Consider the following 20,700-nt stretch of genomic DNA (forward strand, 5'->3'; position numbering starts at 1 on the left):
GGTATCACCTCTACCTGCAGCTGAGTTTGGCGCCGGGCGCGATGGCGCGTGTCTGTAACCCAAGTCACCCGGAGGCTGAGGTTGGCGCTCTTTGTCGAACGGGTGTCCGCACTAAATTCAGTATCGATGTAGTTACTCATGGGGTAGCCCGGGCCCACCAGGTCGTCTACGGAGGGCTGCACTGGCCCAGGTCGGAAAAGAAGCAGCTCAAATCCCCGGGACCGTCCAGTAGTGGGATAGCGCCTGTGAGTAGACTCTGCAGTTGAATCCTTCGCAAGACATCACAATCCAATTTGTATTATTTAAAAAAAATTCTGCTTTATGGTGAGAATTGCTTCTACAAAATGTTTAGCGGACAATTTTTTTTGATCTAAACAGTAACCACACGACCAATTTAAATCAGGTGTTTTTCTGAGAACTATACTGGCTCATACTGACGAAAGAAGTGAATAACATAATGCAGTGGGGCTGTTGAGAGCAACATTTATTTGAGGACAAGTACCTGCCAAAGCTCTCCAAACTCAATGTTCAGATTGCAGAGATGAATAACGTAAATGCAGCGGAGGGAGCCTGTCAAAAAGCCCAGGTCAAAGAAGTGGGGGATACTGAGTTGCTTCATATTAGTGGCCACAACATTCAAGTAGCCTACCCCTGTGACCAACGGCTACTTAATTGTGTGAGACATCTAAGGCCTATTCTCATTTGAAACGTTTGGAATAAAATTCTGACCCTGTCCATGTGTCTTAGAGTAAATTTAAAGAGTGAAAACTCGATGTCAAAGCCACAGACATTAGGAGGTGGTGGGCAAATGCTGCTCTCTGCTGGAGTGTACTGCTACACAAAGGAATACCAAATAATGCTATTTCAACCACATGCTATTTTATGGACTGATTTAATCACGTTTATTCCTCCACATACCAATTTATAGAAATGCAAATCGACAATGAGTATGTGTTTGTTCTAAAACATTTGACCGGCAATGTAGATAAAAGCTAAAACTTTACATACAAAAAAATCAGCATCAGAAATTTATTTTGTGGAGTTTTTCAAAAACAGGTACGGTATTTGGTAGGGGGATCCCCTGGATCCAATCTTACCCAACTGTCATTAGAAATAGGGTCCGCATAGAAATAGGCTATAGTCCTAAACATACACAGAGTAAAAGCCATGTCAGACACACAATTAGTGAATGCATCAACACCTGCACCCATTATCCTAATCACTGTGAAGTTGTTTCCTGTCTCAAACAATTTTAAATCTTATCACTGTGAAGGACCTTGTCTGTTTGTTGACCTACTAACACCACAGTTAGTCAATATGTTCCTGTCAAGGCCGATGTACACATCTTATCTCTGACTAACCCGTTCAAGAGTGGAGATTTCCACAAGGGATTTTCATTAAGTCCTTTATCTGGAGACATGGTGGCTTTATCATAAACGGAATGACACATTTTTGAGGATACATTATTATCATGTCTTCAACAAGTGGGCCTAGATATTAAGAGAAGTATGGGTCGTATGATTTTGAAGCCACTTGCAGTTCATGGAAATGCCATTGGAGGTCGGTAGAATACAGCAAAAAGAGAGGCTGAATAGCGTAATGAATAGTGTTCTTCTTGCCATATATTTTCTTGAATGGAACATATTCTCTTCATTACTTTCATAATCCATTGATACCCTCGGAGACATTGCCAGTTTGGTTTGCGCACATAAATACAATATATATAACCGAGGTCTTTTGTCTTGAAAAGTCAAAATTGCATCTGTGACCTTCGATTGGGGATGTAGAACATCGCCCCAAATAGCTGAACTATTGTTAAGGTGTTTTTAAAGTAAAACAAAATGGCCCCAAAATATTTGCATGTCTGAAATAAATCACTGATCTTCATGTTTTCGTGCATAAAAGTAAGTTATAGGGGGTCTTAGATAATTGGTTACATTCATCAATAGGCTACTCTCTTAGCTGGTTTGGAACGTTATATGACCTCTGCTCTGTTGAAATCTTTGTCCACCTCTTGACCTTTGTCAACGTGTTATTGTACCTTTAAACTTGGCATCCTGTGGCGTTACTTATGGCGGTGAGACACGACTCCTCGGCCGTCGGAGATGTCTCCTCCGTCTCAACGTCCATAGAAAGACTGGGAAAAGTTCTCCAATAAGTAGCCAACATGAGCGTCTGCAAGTGGGCGTGTTTCCCTGTTGATTCAACAGTCTCGGCTCTTGTGTGATGTCGAGGGCGCGAACGCACTTTTCTGGTGAGAAGGGAACGCAGAAGTCTAGCTCTGACGCGCAGTCTATCTTCAGCTCTTGCTGTCTAAAATCGCTTCATTGCGGAGAGGGCTTCGAAACATCTTTGGGACTCTACCACCATGGACGCATTTCAAGTACTATCGTTATATTTGTTACTCATCTTCATTTGGAATATACCATGTTTTCAGTCAGCTGCCATCATATCTCCCTCTGTGCCAAGGAGAAACAAGGGAGCCAAGATCCTTCATGATGGACAAAGGTCAACCAAATTTCCCAAAGAGATCTTCGCATCTTCTCCAATCTTAAACCATCACCGAGAAGACTTTAATAAGGACGCAATTGTGCCCCACGATTACATGCTCTCCATATACAGGACGTATTCGGCTGCAGAGAGACTCGGACTAAACGCAAGTTTTTTCCGCTCCTCAAAGTCTGCAAATACCATAACAAGTTTTGTGGACAGAGGAACAGGTTGGTCTCAACTAAAATGACTTAGCTATGTAGCCTACTACCGTTGCATACGACCAAGTGAGAATCTTGCTACATTTGTTCTAGATTTGCACACATCGCTGCAGCCATGGTATGCATTTTTTAATCTGAAGAAAAAAAAAACCAGCTCCTTTCACAATAACATATACTATACATTTTTACAATGGCTCTCTTATTGAATGAAATGCTGGAGTTGCAAGTTGAAATGTGGAAAAATTGTGTTCCTGTTCTACTCTTGACCCACAAAGACTGCCATAAAATAACCACATCAAAATAGTGTGCTGGCCTATCAGTCGATGGTGCAGGTTTAGAGGTGATCCAATCTAAATATGTAACAGCTTGAATTGTAAAATGTACTATTAATTAATGCATAAAACGATATTTCACAAGCTAAAGTGCAATTATCTTGTCAGCCTCAAAGTTGTTTTAGTTGCACTGGAGCTTTTATCACCGTTTATGATTGACGCATTACGTTTTGTTGTCGCATTCAGTTCCATTTGAGCCCTTGGGACACATTTTAAAGAGCCATAGGAGTACATCAATTTTGTAAAGTATGAAGTTATATTACACTTACATTGACCCCCAGGTTACACGACAATAAAACACTAATTGAGGCCCTATCTAAATAAAGGTAGTAAATCATTCTCTATGGGTCCCCGCGTGCACCAAACCAATACTGTTCAAACATTGCCTTGTCGTCAGACTAGACTCGAAACAGTGCTACTGATAATCATAGAAAAAGTTATATTTCCAAAGAACTTGTGCATTAATTTACACATTGGTGTAGGACTCAGTGAACACGTCAAACAGGAAATGACAGTTGGCTTGCATCAAGATAGGAATTAACATTATGTGTTACAGATCGTCATGCCATCAGTGCAATCTGGTTGGCCAACTCTGCAGTTAATAAACTGATATATTAGAACGGGTTAGGGTGGGCTGCAGGTGGTGGGCTGCAGGTGATTAGGGACAGTTAACTCTGTAACTAAGTGATTTGACGGATTTGATTAGACAAACAAAGGCAGATAAACACCAACAAACCCGAACACATGTAAGTCAGCTTTATCTTTAGAGGAGAAATACAATCAGTTAACGTCATTGTTGGCATTATTTCCCATCTGTAACATGGTGAAAAAGCCGCACTTTCCCCCTGATTTTGATTTGATGTGTCACTGGCTCTGACCCTTCTCTGGACTCTCTGAGGGTTGCTTAGCATCGAACCGCTGATTGGAGTATTTGAACTCGTGATCTAATTGAGTGTTCATGTCATAACATATCAAACACTGTCTATTCTCCCATAATGACCCAGCTCAGCCAATGGCACATCACCAAAAACAAAGGAAAAAAATGTAAGAGCACGTCCTTCGCTATGAAGTGGTTAGTATTTTACTGTGTACCTCGCTGTGCGACCGCCACTTTAATTGCTGAAAATATTTTTTTATTCCGTTTTCTCAGCACATTGGTGGTTTCTGTTAAGATTCTACCAGGCCCTCGAGTGTTGAGTTGTATTGTATAATAGACATACTATTTTTTGCACTTTAAAAAGTCCGAAAAGTAATACTCAAGCGACAACGTTCGTGCGTAATATATGAATTTTGCGCTTTTTCAGCTATTACGCACAGCTGTTTTTGGAAACACTTGTATGATAGACGACATTTTTGTACAAAACTGAAATGTTTTATATTGTGTAACTTTTCCCCTCTGCAGGTAAAATGAAAACAATTTATGCAAAACAGAATAGGAGACGTCCCTACGTTCGTTATGGTCGCAAGGTCAGACAATAATAAACCAAATGTATGAAAATTACTTTTGGCACTTGAAGTAACTCATTAAAACGCAGATGCTGCTCGCTGGCCTCGGAAGCCACAGCACTAGAAGTCTCCCTCTCTCTCTTTCGCTCCTCTCCTCTTCGCTCTCTTTCTCAGCCTTTAGAAAATCGTAGCCTAATACATAGAGGAAAGTGTAACATCAATGTTATATGTTGTCCAAAACCTCAGATAATACAACAATAGGCCTAACACAAGTGGTTGACGCCGTATCGTTCATATTTTGGTCAGATAAATATGTAAATTACGCACAGGATTAGTTATGTCCAAATGTTTATATTTTACAAGCAAATGAGGTGAATCAAAATGTGTCTCTTAATTTGTCGAATCATATCTCAAAATCAACAAACTGCAATGTCAAGTTCTTTAAAACAGATTCGCGCTGTAACTTAAAGTCAGCATAATCAGGCCAAGCACTTTTGAACTGGGAATGTTGTCGTTGGCAAGAGGAGATGTAATATAAGCGGGGAAGTATTTTAATGAGGAAGAGGGGAATTCAGAACTGTTAATTATTTGGTGACCTTGTATACGATTTGTTTGAGGTCTTATAAAAAAACCTTAATGCAGACCATACGTGCAAATTACTGAAACAAACACAAGGTTTCACTCTACTTTTACTATTAAACTATGCAGGGTTCACAGAGGGGGGAAAGTATTGGCAACCAAATTCAAATATCTATTTCGAATAAAATCATATTATTTTGAAATATGGCATCTATGTTGGATTTGTAGATTAATAGCCTACACACAGGGCGCGATTGTTTAGGCCTAGAACAGGCTACCCACAAGTGTTTTATTAAATAACAAGTTTTTCAGTGCATTTAATTTGATGGACAAATGGTAAACGGAATCACATTTAATTGATATTTCCGAAGACCACAGATTGATCTGTCTTATGTAGGCCTAGTATATTCCTGTTATCGTGAATGCTAAATAAAATCGCATTTTGTTTGGGCAACACATTTTTTCATGGTAGCCTTAAAAGTAAAACAGATTCGTTTTTACTTCAGCCTATTTGAGCATTTACACTATTATGCCTATGTATAATTATATTTGACTTGATAAAAGATGACGAAAATCTAACTGTCTCGTAAGTAATCGAAAAATCTTTAGAAAACTGTGTTTTAAAAGCTCTAATGTATTTTATGAAACCTTGTGTTTTAGATATAAAAAACACTGCATACCTCCAGTAAACCCTTTACAGAAGAAATGAACAATATTCTAACTTATATGAGAGCACATTGCTTCGCTGGGATCAAATATGTGTATCCTAGGCCTAGTGGGTCTCGAGCAGGGAATAATATATGAATTGTGTATTGTTCAGTTGAGTGTACAGTAACCTATATCGCCTTCGGTCGGTTGAGTCCGGCAGAATCCCCTCCCGTCATATCACTAGGCCCCTCGTTTCTATGCTCCACAACTTTGATAATCGTTTCAGAAATAATTTTTCCCAAGCAAAGAATAATTAATAAACTGGTTTGATAAATATTCACTAATTTAATCAGGCTCTTCGTTTAGTGATGATAGGCCTACATTGAAAAAGCAAAGTATTCTCTCAAGTGATTCATTTGGGGTGTTATTAGAAAACAATAGCCCACATTAACATAAAACAATTATGATAAGATTCAATTGACAATTCAATTGAAGTTTGCTTCCGAATTTCACATTTCTCCCCATAAGAATTAAAATACATAGGCTATATTTCGAGTCTTATCTAATAATAAAAATAGGATTATAGGCTACTGAACGGTATTTTGCACATCGAAAATGTATCAAATCCAAAAGGACAGGTTGGTACAGAGAGAGAGAGAGAGAGAGAGACAGAAAGACAGAAAGAGGTAATTGCCAGCTGTTGTATTATGATCACAGGCTTAGCCTACAATATTCAGGCTACTGTCTCAAAAAGTATATCTTACTAACATGGAAATAAAGTTGATTCAAACAGGCGACACCTCATCATATTAGGCATAATGGGCAAATCTAAATAATTCATTATTATGGTAGTTATTCTGCTAAGTTTGCATCTGTTGATTATTGATGTTAAGAGTGAATATGTTTATTATACAGTACCAAAAAATTATAATGCACCCTTTCTGCTCAGAAATGACGTGTCAGTCGTAGTTTGTCTCAGCTCGACTTTTGAATGGGCACTGAAAAACAAGAAAGAAGGCCAGTGGATCTGGCCTCTTTGTGAGAATGTGAACCCTCCTCCTCCCACTCCCTCTCCTGAACACTGTACACCCTAAGTGAATCTGACTGCAATTATTTCTTTTTATCTTGCAGACGATCTCTTGCACTCTCCTTTGCGAAGACAAAAGTATCTGTTTGATGTCTCAACCCTTTCAGACAAAGAGGAGTTGGTTGGAGCTGAATTAAGGATATTTAGAAAAGTACCCGGGGATTTGCAAACGTCCCCGACAGGTCTCTATGACATTCAATTACTCTCCTGTCGATCAGAACGGCTACTGGATGCAAGATCCCTTGATCCTCTGGATTCCCGAAAACCAGGATGGGAGGTTTTGGACGTGTGGGAAATGTTTAAAAACCGGTATCACTCCGCCCAGGGGAGCCAGCTTTGTCTCCAGCTCAAGGGCACTCTTGGTAAATCAGAAATGGAAATCGATTTAAAACAGATGGGATTTGACAGAACCGGTCGAACTCAGCAAGAGAAGGCCATCTTGGTGGTTTACACCAGGTCCAAGAAAAGGGAGAACCTGTTCAACGAAATGAAAGAGAAGATCAGGTCTCGCGGATCGGGGAGCAGGTCGGAGGAGGAGAGGGGCCTGCGGTTCAAAGCCAGGCGCCGACGGAGGACTGCATTGAACAATCGGCATGGGAAAAGACATGGCAAGAAGTCCAAATCTAGATGCAGCAAAAAGGCTCTGCACGTTAATTTCAAAGAGCTAGGGTGGGATGACTGGATCATTGCGCCATTGGATTACGAGGCGTACCACTGTGAGGGCGTGTGCGACTTTCCTTTGAGATCGCATTTAGAGCCAACAAACCATGCCATCATTCAAACTCTCATGAATTCAATGGACCCCAATAGCACACCTCCTAGCTGTTGTGTTCCCACCAAACTCAGTCCCATCAGCATTCTTTACATAGACTCGGGCAATAACGTTGTGTACAAACAGTATGAGGACATGGTGGTAGAGCAGTGTGGCTGCAGGTAGCGTCCTTTTCTTCTGCGTATTTAAACCCCGCAAAATCAAAGATAAGTCATTCGGTCCAGGTCAGGATATGAAAGCTGTGGCATATCTTAAGCATATAGACCCACGCGTTCTTGCCATATCATGGTGCGCCTAAACTTCACTCAAAAGGGATCCGCGAGAGACATTATTTGTAGTGTAGGCCTATGCAAGCATATTTATTTTGGTCAAATTTAAACTCAGTACCATCTCACATAGCCTTAGATGTCCAATTGTTGTGTTAAACTAATACATACTCCTAGCCTACATTTCCGTCCATGTTTTTCAAGAGCATAGTGTATTGTTTTGCGAGGCCCGGACATGGAGAGACAGGTCGTCATAAACCATTAGTCCGCAGTAGAGGAGTGGGTATCAACATGCTAGTGATATGCTATTATTTGTCATTTTCTGAGCAGACTTGGAATTGTTGGTCCTCCATCAGTGGATTCTGTCCGAAATGGGCACAGTGGAATGCACCTGTTCAAACTAGGCCGCAGTCACGGGATAGCCCTTGTGCATTGTTGCAGCTCCCTGCAACGGTCTTGCGAAGAGGACTCATTTGTAGCGGGTGTTTCCAGGCTCACTGCCAGTGTCCAGCTGAAACTATCGAGCTCTTCTGATGCGTTATCAATCGGCCCTAGCACCCCCCCCCCCTCTCTCCAATCTCTCTCTTTCAAATCTGTTTCTCTCTCTCTCTCTTTCTCTCTCTCTCTCTCTCTCTCTCTCTCTCTCTCTCTCTCTCTCTCTCTCTCTCTCTAAAAGGTGAATGTAATCTACCAAACACACAATGGGCTCTGAGGAAAAGAGATAGCGCAGGTATGCCTACAAGAGATTTCCCTGTGCGTTCGGTTTCATCAGAATGGAGTGCGCGCTCGAGTCATCACAGCCTGCGGGCAACAAATGCAAGACTAAACAGACGATTCTAAACATGGACATAGGCTTTCATATTGTGCCTGCCATTGACAGCTGACTGTATTTCGATGACTTGCTGAAGGCACACTGAAAGGCAGTTGGACCCGGTTGGGCACAGGAGCACGTGGGGACACCAAAGGCCACGTTAAATAATCAAGACAAACATTTGCATCTTCAACGTCTGCATCTTTACTAAAGGCACTTCCACAACTGAGTGCGCCAATGTCATGTAATCAGGAAGAACACCCTTTTCATGATAAATCGACTGACAAGAAAAGACTCGCAAACGAGATATTTAAATGCACATTAGCTTTGAATGCACTGCTGTTCATTATTTGAGCTGTAAATATTTGTATAGTTAAAACTTTACAAGTGCAACTTATGAAGAAATGACAAAAGGCATTTCTTTGTAAATGTACATACTTTAAATGCACTCAAATCGTTATAATATCTATTCTATAATAATTTTATTAATTGTGATGTACAGAGTTTCATGATAATCATATATTTCTTACATTGATGAGAGTAATTTAAGCTGTATAAAAAATGTTGAGGGTGCAAATACCATTATTGATGTCTACCTCATAATTACCTAGGTTCTGAGTTCTGAGGTGCATTCAACTGTGTTAAATTCTTTTTAAATGATATATGAAATTATACATTTATATAGGCCAATATATATATACATATATATATATATATATATATATATATATATATATATATATATATATATATATATATATTAATGGATATTATTCCACACTATTACTGTACTAATAAAGTGAAGAACAAAACATCCAACACTCTTGTACTTCGGATGACTTAACTCCCCTCTTTAATTTCCCAGAAATCTGCTGATCGTCTGTGACAGAGTGAGACTGTGTTGGACAGAGAGAAAACATAGTTTTTAGGTGATTTGTAACTCTGCTTGTTTCTAATGAAGTTACAGATATGAGTCACCCTAATTACAGTACCTAACGTTATTGTACATATCATGCTAAATCAAGTGGTCTACATTGGATTTGATTTGAATAATGGGAAAAATTCACACTTCAATCAGACCTTTGTGCATTTTTTTCATGTTGACCAAAATAAGAAGTGAGAAGAATGTCTCCTTTGATCATTGGATTATATTAACTATGGAAAAATAATCACTTGTTTTACCCTTTCTTTCAAAGCCTGTATATAAGCAGATATGCTGTTTGTTTGTATAGTGTTCTGTTGCTCAACCCTATCTATGCATATTTCATTAATATCAGTCTTATCGGATCACAATGAATCCATGATGTATTTCCAAAGTTTAACCATTAAATGTGCTTGAATTACAAAACTAGCTTTTAGCAAAGCATGGTGTTTTATTTCTAGCAGGGGATACAGATCATTCTACCCATGTAGGATTATAATTAGTGCTGCTGGTTACAGTACCGGAGCTCTTGACTTTGAGAGTTTTATAGTTGTTTTAGAACTCATGCAGTAGAACTCAGTGGTGGTGACAATGGAGTTCAGCTTTCTTTAAAAATGTATGCAATGTAAACAAATCATTCATCTTTATTGGTAGGAGTTGATATACAGTGCCTTCGGAAAGTATTCAGACCCGTTGACTTTTTACACATTTTGTTACTATACAGTCTTATTCTAAAATTGATAACATTGTTGTTTTCCCTCATCAATCCACACACAATACCCCATAATGACAAAGCAAAAACAGATTTTTAGAAATGTTTGCTAATTTATAAAAAATAAAATATCACATTTGCATAAGTATTCAGACCCTTTACTCAGTACTTTGTTGAAGCACCTTTGGCAGCGATTACAGCATCGAGTCTTCTTGGTTATGACGCTACAAGCTTGGCACACCTGTATTTGGGTAGTTTAGTTTCTCCCATTCTTCTCTGCAGATCCTAACAAGCTCTGTCAGGTTGGATGGGGAGCGTTGCTGCACAGCTATTTTCAGGTCCCTCCAGAGATGTTTGATCGGGTTCAAGTCCGGGCTCTGGCTGGGTCACTCAAGGACATTCAGAGACTTGTCCCGAAGCCACTCCAGTGTTGTCTTGGCTGTGTGATTTGGGTTGTTGTCCTGTTGGAAGATGAACCTTCACCCCATTCTGAGGTCCTGAACGCTCTGGAGCAGGTTTTCATCAAGGATCTCTCTGCACTTTTCTCCGTTCATCTTTGCCTCGATCCTGACTAGTCTCCCAGTCCCTGCCGCTGAAAAACATCCCCACAGCATGATGCTGCCACCACCATACTTCACCATAGGGATCGTGCCAGGTTTACTTCAGATGTGACGCTTGGCATTCAGGCCAAAGAGTTCAATCTTGTTTTCATCAGACCAGAGAATCTTGTTTCTCATGGTCTGAAACTCTTTTGGTGCCTTTGCCAAACTCCAAGCGGGCTGTCATGTGCCTTTTACTGAAGAGTGGCTGCCATCTGGCCACTCAACCATAAAGGCATGTTTGGTAGAGTGCTGTAGAGATAATTGTCACTTCTGCATTGTTTTCCCATCTCCACAGAGGAACTCTGGAGCACTGTCAGAGTGACCATCCGGTTCTTGGTCACCTCCCTGAAAAAAGGCCCTTCTCCCCTGATTGCTCAGTTTGGCCTCGCGGCCAGCACTAGGAAGAGTCTTGGTGGTTCCAAATTTATTCCATTTAAGAATGATGGAGGCCACTGTGTTCTTGGGGACCTTCAATGCTGGTTCCCTTCCCCAGATCTGTGCCTCGACACAATCCTGTCTCGGAGCTCTATGGACAATTTCTTCGACTTCACGGCTTGGTTTTTTTCTCTGACATGCACTGTCAACTGTGGGACCTTATATAGACAGGTGTGTGCTTTCCAAATCATGTCCAATCAATTGAATTTACCACAGGTGGACTCCAATTAGTTGTAGAAACATCTGAAGGATGATCAATGGAAACAGGATGCACGTGAGGTCAATTTCGAGCCTCATACAAATTTTCTGAATACTTATGTAAATAAGGTATTGCTGTTAGTTATTTGTATAAATTTGCAAACATTTCTTAAAACTAGTTTTCACTTCATCATTATGGGCTATTGTGTGTAGATTGCTGAGATTTTTTATTTATTTAATCCATTTTCGAATAAGGCTGTAACGTCAGAAAATGTGGAAAAAGCCAAGGGGTCTGAATACTTTCTGAAGGCACTTTAGGCTATGATTGATCTAATGATACTGTGTAGGTCATGAACTTATTGGAAGTCATAGGGCTGTCTGCTTCAAGCCACAGGATCATTTAGTGTTTTCACTAACATGTAAACAGACAATGAGTGTTATTGTTCAGTGTTTTGCCGGCTCAGCGCTATGCTAAAACTATGTTAACATGTGGTGGCCATTCAAGTAGAAGGAAATGCATTGACTGTCACTGATATAGTACTGAATGGATGAACCGCAGCGATTTCCCAATGAATTAGCCACCCCCCTGGTTCAAGTTTACTTAACACTTTAATGTTTCCCAATCTGAGGATGAAAAAAGTTTGAAAGCAGGGATTGCTTCCATATAGGCTATCGACCTTGGCCTGGAAACAATTAGGAAATGGCTTTGAAATGTTATACGTTGTCCAGGCTCTTGTACAGTATCATGTCACTCCCCACATGGTTGCTGGGGGAAAGAGAGGACACTAAGTGCACTCTTTAGTTGCCCCTGCAAATGACTGACACAGCAACCACTCCCCTGAGCATAACCAAATGGCCCTTCAGGCTATGTCTGTGTGTCAGCATTGAATAGCATCAGGATGCTATGTGGCTAATGCTAGGTCCACTAGCTAACTCCCCTAAAGTGCAGTGCGTTGGTGATACCCATAGCATGGTGATACCTTACTAGCAGACGTGCAGTACAAGTGGAAAAGAGGAGAGACACAGGTCTGAAAGGAAAGACATAAAGTGTGTGACAAGTTGACTGCCATTAGTCAAATGTCCTCTATGCTCTTACCTTACTCGTGAGATTGCGTACGCTGCTTCTGTGACAAATGAGGGCTTGGAATTTCAATTCCCCTTATATTTTAGGTCCCTTTATTTTATTGGATACAGACATTATATCTCTGGTTTGGACGCTGGGTTGATGGAGGAAGTTTTGAGAATGGTTGCATGCCGATGAAAAGGAAGGAATGCTTTAGTTTAGTCGCCTCAATCATTCACTCATTAGCTTTAATGGTCTCATAAAGAATAACAGGTTCGTCCTCATAGCTGCATAATTGTCTTAGTCACCAGTATGGAGAAGCCATTCCCGAGAGAGTGCTTTGTTTAACATTTCTATCTAATATGTTTATTTAACCAATGTTGTATTGGCAAGGGCACAGCTCCTTTTCATCAGAATATGTGGAGAATGTTTAACACAAATAGCCTTGACACCCCACATCTGTGGACCGCTGAGTTGCCTGCCTCTTCATGGTCCATGATGATGCATGATAACAAAGTCAAGATCTACAATGTGTTCCTCCAAACCGTCCGGGAGTCTCTCCAATGTCTAAAAACACAAGTTGGCTCCAATAGAGATAGACATTTCCCCCATACCTAACCCCACTGTTATCAGTGATGTCCTCATAAACTGTGCAGTGAGGAGATAAATCAAACTTAACATTTAGGCTGCAAGCAACTTTTCAGTGAGTATATAGGGAAATGGGCATAGTGAAATATGATATAATTTTTGTTAAGTACGAGAACTCTCATTGTGATTTGTTGAATGGTTGCATTTGGGATGCATGGGTAGGGAATGCTTGGACTGTGCAAAGGCCTGAACTCAAACTGTTCATGACACTATTGATGACATCAAATCGGAATTTCTTTATCATGGATTTTCAGTGTCTGTTTCTCCTCTCAGAGATTTTTGTTTATCTCTGGAAAGAGATTCCTCCTTATTCCTTTTTTAAATTCCTTGCATCTAATAGAGCCTGGCTGGGTTGTGGCTCATTCCCCAACCTCCCCCTTTACCTCACAGGCCAGTGCAAGGTGGTTTCTTTCCCTATTATAGAAAATAAATACTCAGAACCCCAGAGTGTGTGCACGCACACACAAATTGTGTTGGTTTAGAGTGTACAAGTATATTTGAATGTGAGAGTGAACATGCATGTCTATTGTATAATGGGTGTTTGTGTGTGTGTGAGCGTGTGCTGGAGGACAGAAGGACAGCAGCATACACAGATGGGCAGATGAGTGCTGCAGAGTAGCGGCAGATGCCTGGACTGACCCCCACTGACACCCTGCATTGAACCACTGGCCTGCACACAAAGGCAGGGGCAGATCCAAACATTAAATATACTTGCTTGTGCCTTAATGCCAGAGGTCCCATTTTGTCCATATACTTCTTTTCTTCTGAGGCAGCCAGTTGAGCGTGTTGAGCGGGGCAACCAAGAGGGAATGGGAGAGAAAAGAAGAAATGAGTGAACCTTTTTCTATCTATCATGATTTGAACCATTATATTTCCTTCAACATGTAATTGACTCACAGGAGACAGTGATGCTGTAAAGAGAGGTGGTTGCCCTTGGCAGCTGCTCACTAAGTAAGAAAAAAAAAGGAAAGCACAGGAGTAGCATAACAAAGGACTATGGTGTTCCCTCTGATGGGGCATCTGCTGGACTTCTTTTTTCTCCAGCCCTGCGGAGGTTAGTCAGGACCCTCTGTGGCCCTATGGTAGCCCACCCTACCCCACCATCAGGGGTGCCATCAGGCCATACGGGGGACAGACTGGCGGACACCTCAACTTCCCTGCAGATCACCTGATAATTGTATTACATCACACCCTTTGAGGCCCTCTTTACCTTATTATCTATCCTATCTCAATATTCCAAATCAAATTGGAGCATGGATAGATTTTTGCGAGGGGTGCTGTAAATTGGGGTGAGGGAGGGGCTTTTGGAAGACTTGATCCCGGGGAAAGGTTTTAAAACAAAAGCACTGACTGAAGACTCCACCAGAAACAGAATGTCAATTGGGTGATGTTGATTGATCTATATGGGGGCACCTTTCAAGCGCCTGTTTATTTTCTCAAGGAATGTCCCGGAGTGCCCTTTCATCTCTCTTCATCTTGTTGCTACTAACCAGGAGTATGTCTCTGATGGTGAGCTGTCTTATTGCCAGGAAAGCAATATTTCCTCAAATTGACAGTGTACCAAAGGCTTAAGCATAGGCATTACCGTAGACTATAAGCATATGCGAATAGACGCACCTCACTGAGAGCTTGTCCTGTGTGTGCGTATAGATTGTTATTTTGTGAGGGCATGTGTCTGAGTATCAGTGTGTGAGACTGACTAGTATCTGTGTGTGTTTGTATGTGAATCTGAATGTGCTGAAGACCAGAGTAAATTTGCTCAATAACTTTGACAATGCTTATGTTTGGGGGCAAAGCCAGCACACGACCTCCCTGTCAAATCACATCTGTGATGGCAATGGGAGTGGTGATGGGAGGAGGATGATGATTGGCCGGGGGGCTGGGCGTGTCTTTCATTGGTCAAGACCTCAAGCACATACCATAAGGGGAGCTTGTCCAACCCAACAGAGTGATTTGGAAACCATACATCAGGTAGCCATATCAAATCATTTCAACATAGAACATTAACCTGGTTTGATTCGTATTTAGTGAGAACATAGCCCTTGATTAAACCAATGGACCAGATGGGAGAAACAGACAGAGGTCTTTGTTCTGTACTGTAAAACGAGACAGGGAGAAAAACTAACATGGGTCAGGGGCAATGAGGCAGGAAGACTAGGATCTCACTGAGTAGGAGATGGAGGGGCAGGGTGGTGGGGTGTTAGGAATACTTGATGGGCAATTCCACAGCTCTGCAAAGGCAAAGCTTTCACTTAAAAATGGTGCCTGGGGTATCTCAAAAGGTCAGAGCCCAGAACACTAACACACTACATTAATCATGAGCCGTTGCGGCTTACCTGTCTAGCGTTTCAGCCACGCCGTACAGTTAACCTCAATTACGCTTGATTACGAGGTGTGGAAGACACAGCGGCCAGCCTCCAGAAAAGATCAGACATCAATAATGCAACTTCAGATTGGATGAGCCTGTCTGTTACCAAAGCAACAGGGCAAGGGGAACATACACCAGGTCTTTGACTGTTTGCTAAGGTCCCACACACACGCATGCACACACACACACACACACACGCACACACACACACACACACACACACACACACACACACACACACACACACACACACACAGTCTTTCTAGGCAAAGCTCAATAAGCATTTGGATTTGGAGTCTTTGGATTCTCCAATAGTGTCTGTTTTATAGCTCTTGTGTCATGTGGTGGTGGGTTGGGTAGCAGGAGAGCACGTACACACACTGCATGGTGTACAAAAGAGAGTAAAAGGCTTCACGCTGTCCCAGCCCCCTCACAGCAATTACCCCATTACGCGTTGGTGGCGGATGGAACTGTTACAGATGTTTTATGACGGGGGCCCTTTTCATTTTGTCTTCCCGATGAGAGACAGATTTATGGTGCAACTCGGTCCTCTATTCAGGAATGCCGTCCCCTTCCCAGCCCCTTTTCCCTTTTATACACACACACAAGGATGAGGAGTTCCGGAGTTGTTACGTTTTTGTAGGGTTCTCCCCTAAAGTGGATGAAACATGAAAAAAAGGGCATATTCAAATTAGGAGAAAGTAAAATGTTTCAATAGCAGTTTTCTCCTCCTACCGGGCTGGCCGATATGGTCACCGAGGTTGTTGGTAGCAGTCTAAAATAAAAATACATGTTTGATGGCCTCTCCAATAGGTAGGCTTCCAGGCTGGCCGACAGCCTCTTTTCACGGGAGGGAGTAAACTGTGGATACCTCCTCGAAGAGCCCCTGGTCTGTGGACAGACAGCAGGCAGAGAATCAAACCAACTATGACACATTCACACCAAATGTTATTCTGCTGAAAGTAACCATCATAAGAAAGCAAACAGTAAAGACTGGTTAACCTTTTTTCAACAGTAATCTCTTTGGATTCTCAGTGAAGTGTTTGATGTGCCGAGGTCTCTTGCTGTGGTTTCTTTTCAGAGGCTGTTTTGGTGTGGTTCCCCTAAAGTTGGACTGTGAATCAAATCTACAGTTCAGTAGCTTTTATGCCTTAGCAAAATATTGGCCATAAATTGATGGATGAGCAGCAGTCTAATTACAGGGCTACATACGAAAAAGTCCCCCTCCGAGTCATGGCTACAATTATTAAGGTTAACAAAAGAGACTATATGGCAGTCAGTGGGGACCCAAAAAGCTTTAAAGTGCTGAACTTATTTTACAACTCATAACCAAAACAAGGAGACATTTTGAAACAGGAGAAGGCTTGTGCATGTCACCAACAGTTTCTCTTTAGAGAACAAACTGTGGAAAGTTGTCAGGTACAAGTCTTTTAACAACCAAGGTCAGCAGAGGAACAGTTGATATTAATCATTTACCAGAGGAAGACAAAGAGGTCTGGCGAGACTAGATAGCCCAGAGGACCCAGAGGCCTTTGTGACCTAAGCACAGGCTCGTCGTGTTACACACAGAGAGACCACAGTGACATTTTTGATGCCGCTCTCCAATCAATCCTGGGGAAAAAAATTCAGATTGCTGATTGATTTTTCCATTGTGACATGATATTTGAGATGTCAGGCCTTTGTCGGTCACTGAAAATGTCACCATATGACATTACTTACACAGAAAGACTGTAGCACTGTTGTTCTCAGATCTTCTTTCTAGACTGCATAATACCTCAAGATCATTTTTGCTTTATGTTATGACATCCAACATGGTTCAAATTGTACATTTATTCAAAGTTGAATTATATGATATGTAGTTGCCATAATTTAAGATTTTTATTTGGATTACTGTAATTCCTTAAAATACCACTTTCTACTTAGAGCGACATAAATTATTGTGGTCTTTTATGGCATGAGGAATGTAGTGAGTTTTGTTTGACCAGATGTAACCTTATCAGGTATTCACTATTTTTTTCTATTCTTGTGTCTCTCACATCTCTTCGCTTAAGCAAAAAAAAGAGCTCTCACACAATATTTCTGTTTGCTCTAGTCTGACCTCTTTGTGAACTGCGGTTAAGTGAAAGGCACTTTCAGCCGGTGGAATCAAATGGCAGTAACCATACGCCTTTCAACTAATACAAAGGTGGGAGAAATGGGGTGGGGGCCGGGGCTTGCGTGCTAGGGTGAAAAGGAAAGTGCCGTGCCGTATCTTTTTGTGCCGGTAAAGTGGTGGTGGTGTTGGGGTGCAGGGTGAGGGGGGTGGTAAGGGGCAGTGGTAGCTGGACATGCTGCGGAACAGAAGGAGAGAACAGAAGAGAATGTCCAACTAAGATGGACATGTTTCATGGACGAGTGCAATGAGAGCAAACATCATTCCTTTCTCTCTCTCTGTGCAAGTGTGTGTGTCTGTATGTGTGAGTCTGTGTGTATATCTATGTGTGTGTGTGTGCGTGTGTGTGTATTGCGCCTGGTTTCAGTGAAGATGTTCAGAGCTCCAGGTCAGTCTGGATCTGATGTCTGATTTGCTCCACTTGACCCTGTGCTCACTGAGTCCTGACTGACAAATCTCATCCTGCTCTTGAAGACTATGTCTGTGTCAGACTGGGCCAATGACTCACCAACCACCTCGGCATCAAATGGAAGCTAGCTACTCAGTCACAATGCTGCTGTGATACAGAGCAGAGTCTTAAGGTTATCTTTAGAGTTTATTTATGGTAAAACACATTGGTGTATGAAGTGCACCACTTGGTGTAGGCTTCTTGCATGGCAGGATAGCTACTTTTGATGTGTATGCGACAAAGTTGTGTATGCGACAAGTAAGATGTAAGATGTGTATGCCACAAGTTCTAAGGTGTAGTTGTATTTAGAATGAACTGCCATTTGTTTCTCTGATACAATATAATATTTGGATGGCAAAGAGCCTCACGAAACCCTAATGTGATTCAAGCTTAAGAGTTGATACACAGGGTTGATAAACGTGCCAAATGAAAAATGATTTGCTACCCCATTACAATACAGCCCTATAATCTGTCTTTCAGTTCCATTATGAAAGGGGGATCAGACATTCTTTGTAGCAGGGGATGTGGAGGACAGGAAGTATGTTTGTACAGAAGCAACATTAATTCATTCCTCTCTGCACTCTTTGAAGAGCACCAGCAGGAATGACAGGCTAAATGTTTCCAGAGATGTCACATTTCCCCAAAATCTAAAAAGGCTCTCGTGAGCACTCATCCTTTCATGTTTGATCCTGTGTTGGAGATTGTATGATAAACAGACTGGGGGTGGTTGCTGGGATGTTGGCGGGAGGAGGGGGGGGGGCGGGTGTTGGATGGGAATGTACACCATGGTATGGCCCTGCCTGGTCTGCCACAGGATCCAGATGCCTTCGCCAATTAGCTCTTTGTCTATTTCAGAGGGGGCTTGAAATGCAAGTCTGAATTAAAATCTGGAGTTTCTCTTCAACCTTCTAGGATTGCAAGAATATTGCACTGAATCCGATTAATTTGGAACTACTTCCACGTCACCCCACCTTCCCTGCTCTCCCTGGCCTTAAACATGCACACACACACCCCACCATTAGTTGTGTTAATAAACTGTCACAAGCTGATGTAGAAATATACATGTTAGTAGCTAGGTTTCCATCCAATTGGCGGACATTTTTTATGCGAATATTCTAAAATCCGCATGAAGAAAATATGCAAAGAGGTGTGTTTTCACCAAATGGACTTGTTGCAGATGAAAAATCAGTGCGTTATGACATAGTGAACACTAATTTTTCATATACCAAATTAAAATCTAAAGTTCAATGTGTTTATATTGCATTTTCGACTATACCTATAGTTTTGTCACAAAAACTGTTAAATAGCAAATGTGCCTACTCTGGTTTTGGCACGTGTGCTCTAGTCAACAGTTCTCAGATGAGTAGGCTGTGCGGGTAGGCTAGTCTGCATGTTGAGATTATTATGGATAAGAGTGAGAATATTCGTATTTGTCAAATGGCAGTCAAGCCTCAATCATCATGTCACCAGAATAAGACCCTCAACATTTATTGGAAAGGAGCACCAAATTCATCACCGTGCACTTTCATCTCTGAAGTTCGTCATAACTTATTTGATCTGTAACCTAATAAACTGCATGGTTTCACAAGTCATAGTGGGTGGACCACACAGCATTTCATTGTGTGAATCCAAGTCTACTTCGATATGATGGTTATTGTATCAGTATTTGCTCATAAAGCGTTTCCAACTTAATTTAAACGGCACAAAAAGATCCCACTATTGTGAACAAACAGGCATTTATACATTTGGACTGAAACTTGCGGTTTCCTTCACAGCTGTACCATGTTTTTAAAAATACAGTATGCCTTTACACACATACAAATTGTGGATGGAAATGTGGTTAGTGATATGAAAATGTCCAGTGGCGGTCAGTGCCGTTTAAGATGAGGGAGGACGATTATTTTTTTTCATGAAACTGGCCTTATTTCTATAACAGTATATTGGATGACTGTCATTCATATTCCATTCACCCAGCTCAATGTAACATTGATAGGGTTAGGCTACTACATGATACACGCATTTGCCCTATAATCATCATGAGGTTGCTACAACCTAGCCTATGAATGAAAGTTTACAATGTAGGTGCAAACAGGTTGAGAGAAAAATTTGTCTAACAGTTGCAAAGTAGAGTTTCTATTGGACAAATTCTGGTATTTTTATCCCAGTTCTGTTCCTTTTGCTTCCATTTAAGAACAGTTTTTTCAACAGAATTGGCAGCTTGAATACTACCTTGACCACACGTAAAAACAGATCACTTTCATAGCAGCCACATTGTATTCCTTCTCGCATCTACACGCTCTCCTCCTCTCACCTTTTCCCTTCACTTGTGGACTTAAACGCACAACACATCAGCTGTACTACACAATTCCATACCTGTTATTTCATAGATTTGATGTCTTCACTATTATTCTACAATGTAGAAAATAGAGAAATATAGAAAACCCTTGAATGAGTAGGTGTTCTAAAACTTTTGACCGGTAGTGTATATCTCTCTCTCTCT

The 20,700-nt window shown here is 41.3% G+C and overlaps 1 protein-coding gene across 1 annotated transcript; it reads left to right on the plus strand.

Moving 5' to 3' along the window:
* The first annotated feature begins 2,244 nt into the window (after positions 1 to 2,244).
* On the plus strand, positions 2,245 to 8,682 carry LOC115175969 (growth/differentiation factor 6-A-like). The gene is made up of 2 exons (XM_029735667.1): positions 2,245 to 2,720; positions 6,848 to 8,682. Exons 1-2 carry the CDS (start codon positions 2,369 to 2,371, stop codon positions 7,738 to 7,740), a joined length of 1,245 nt encoding a protein of 414 aa, XP_029591527.1. The 5' UTR covers positions 2,245 to 2,368; the 3' UTR covers positions 7,741 to 8,682.
* Positions 8,683 to 20,700: the final 12,018 nt, after the last annotated feature.

Source organism: Salmo trutta, chromosome 3 (assembly GCF_901001165.1).
Source record: "Salmo trutta chromosome 3, fSalTru1.1, whole genome shotgun sequence".
Lineage (NCBI taxonomy): Eukaryota > Metazoa > Chordata > Actinopteri > Salmoniformes > Salmonidae > Salmo > Salmo trutta.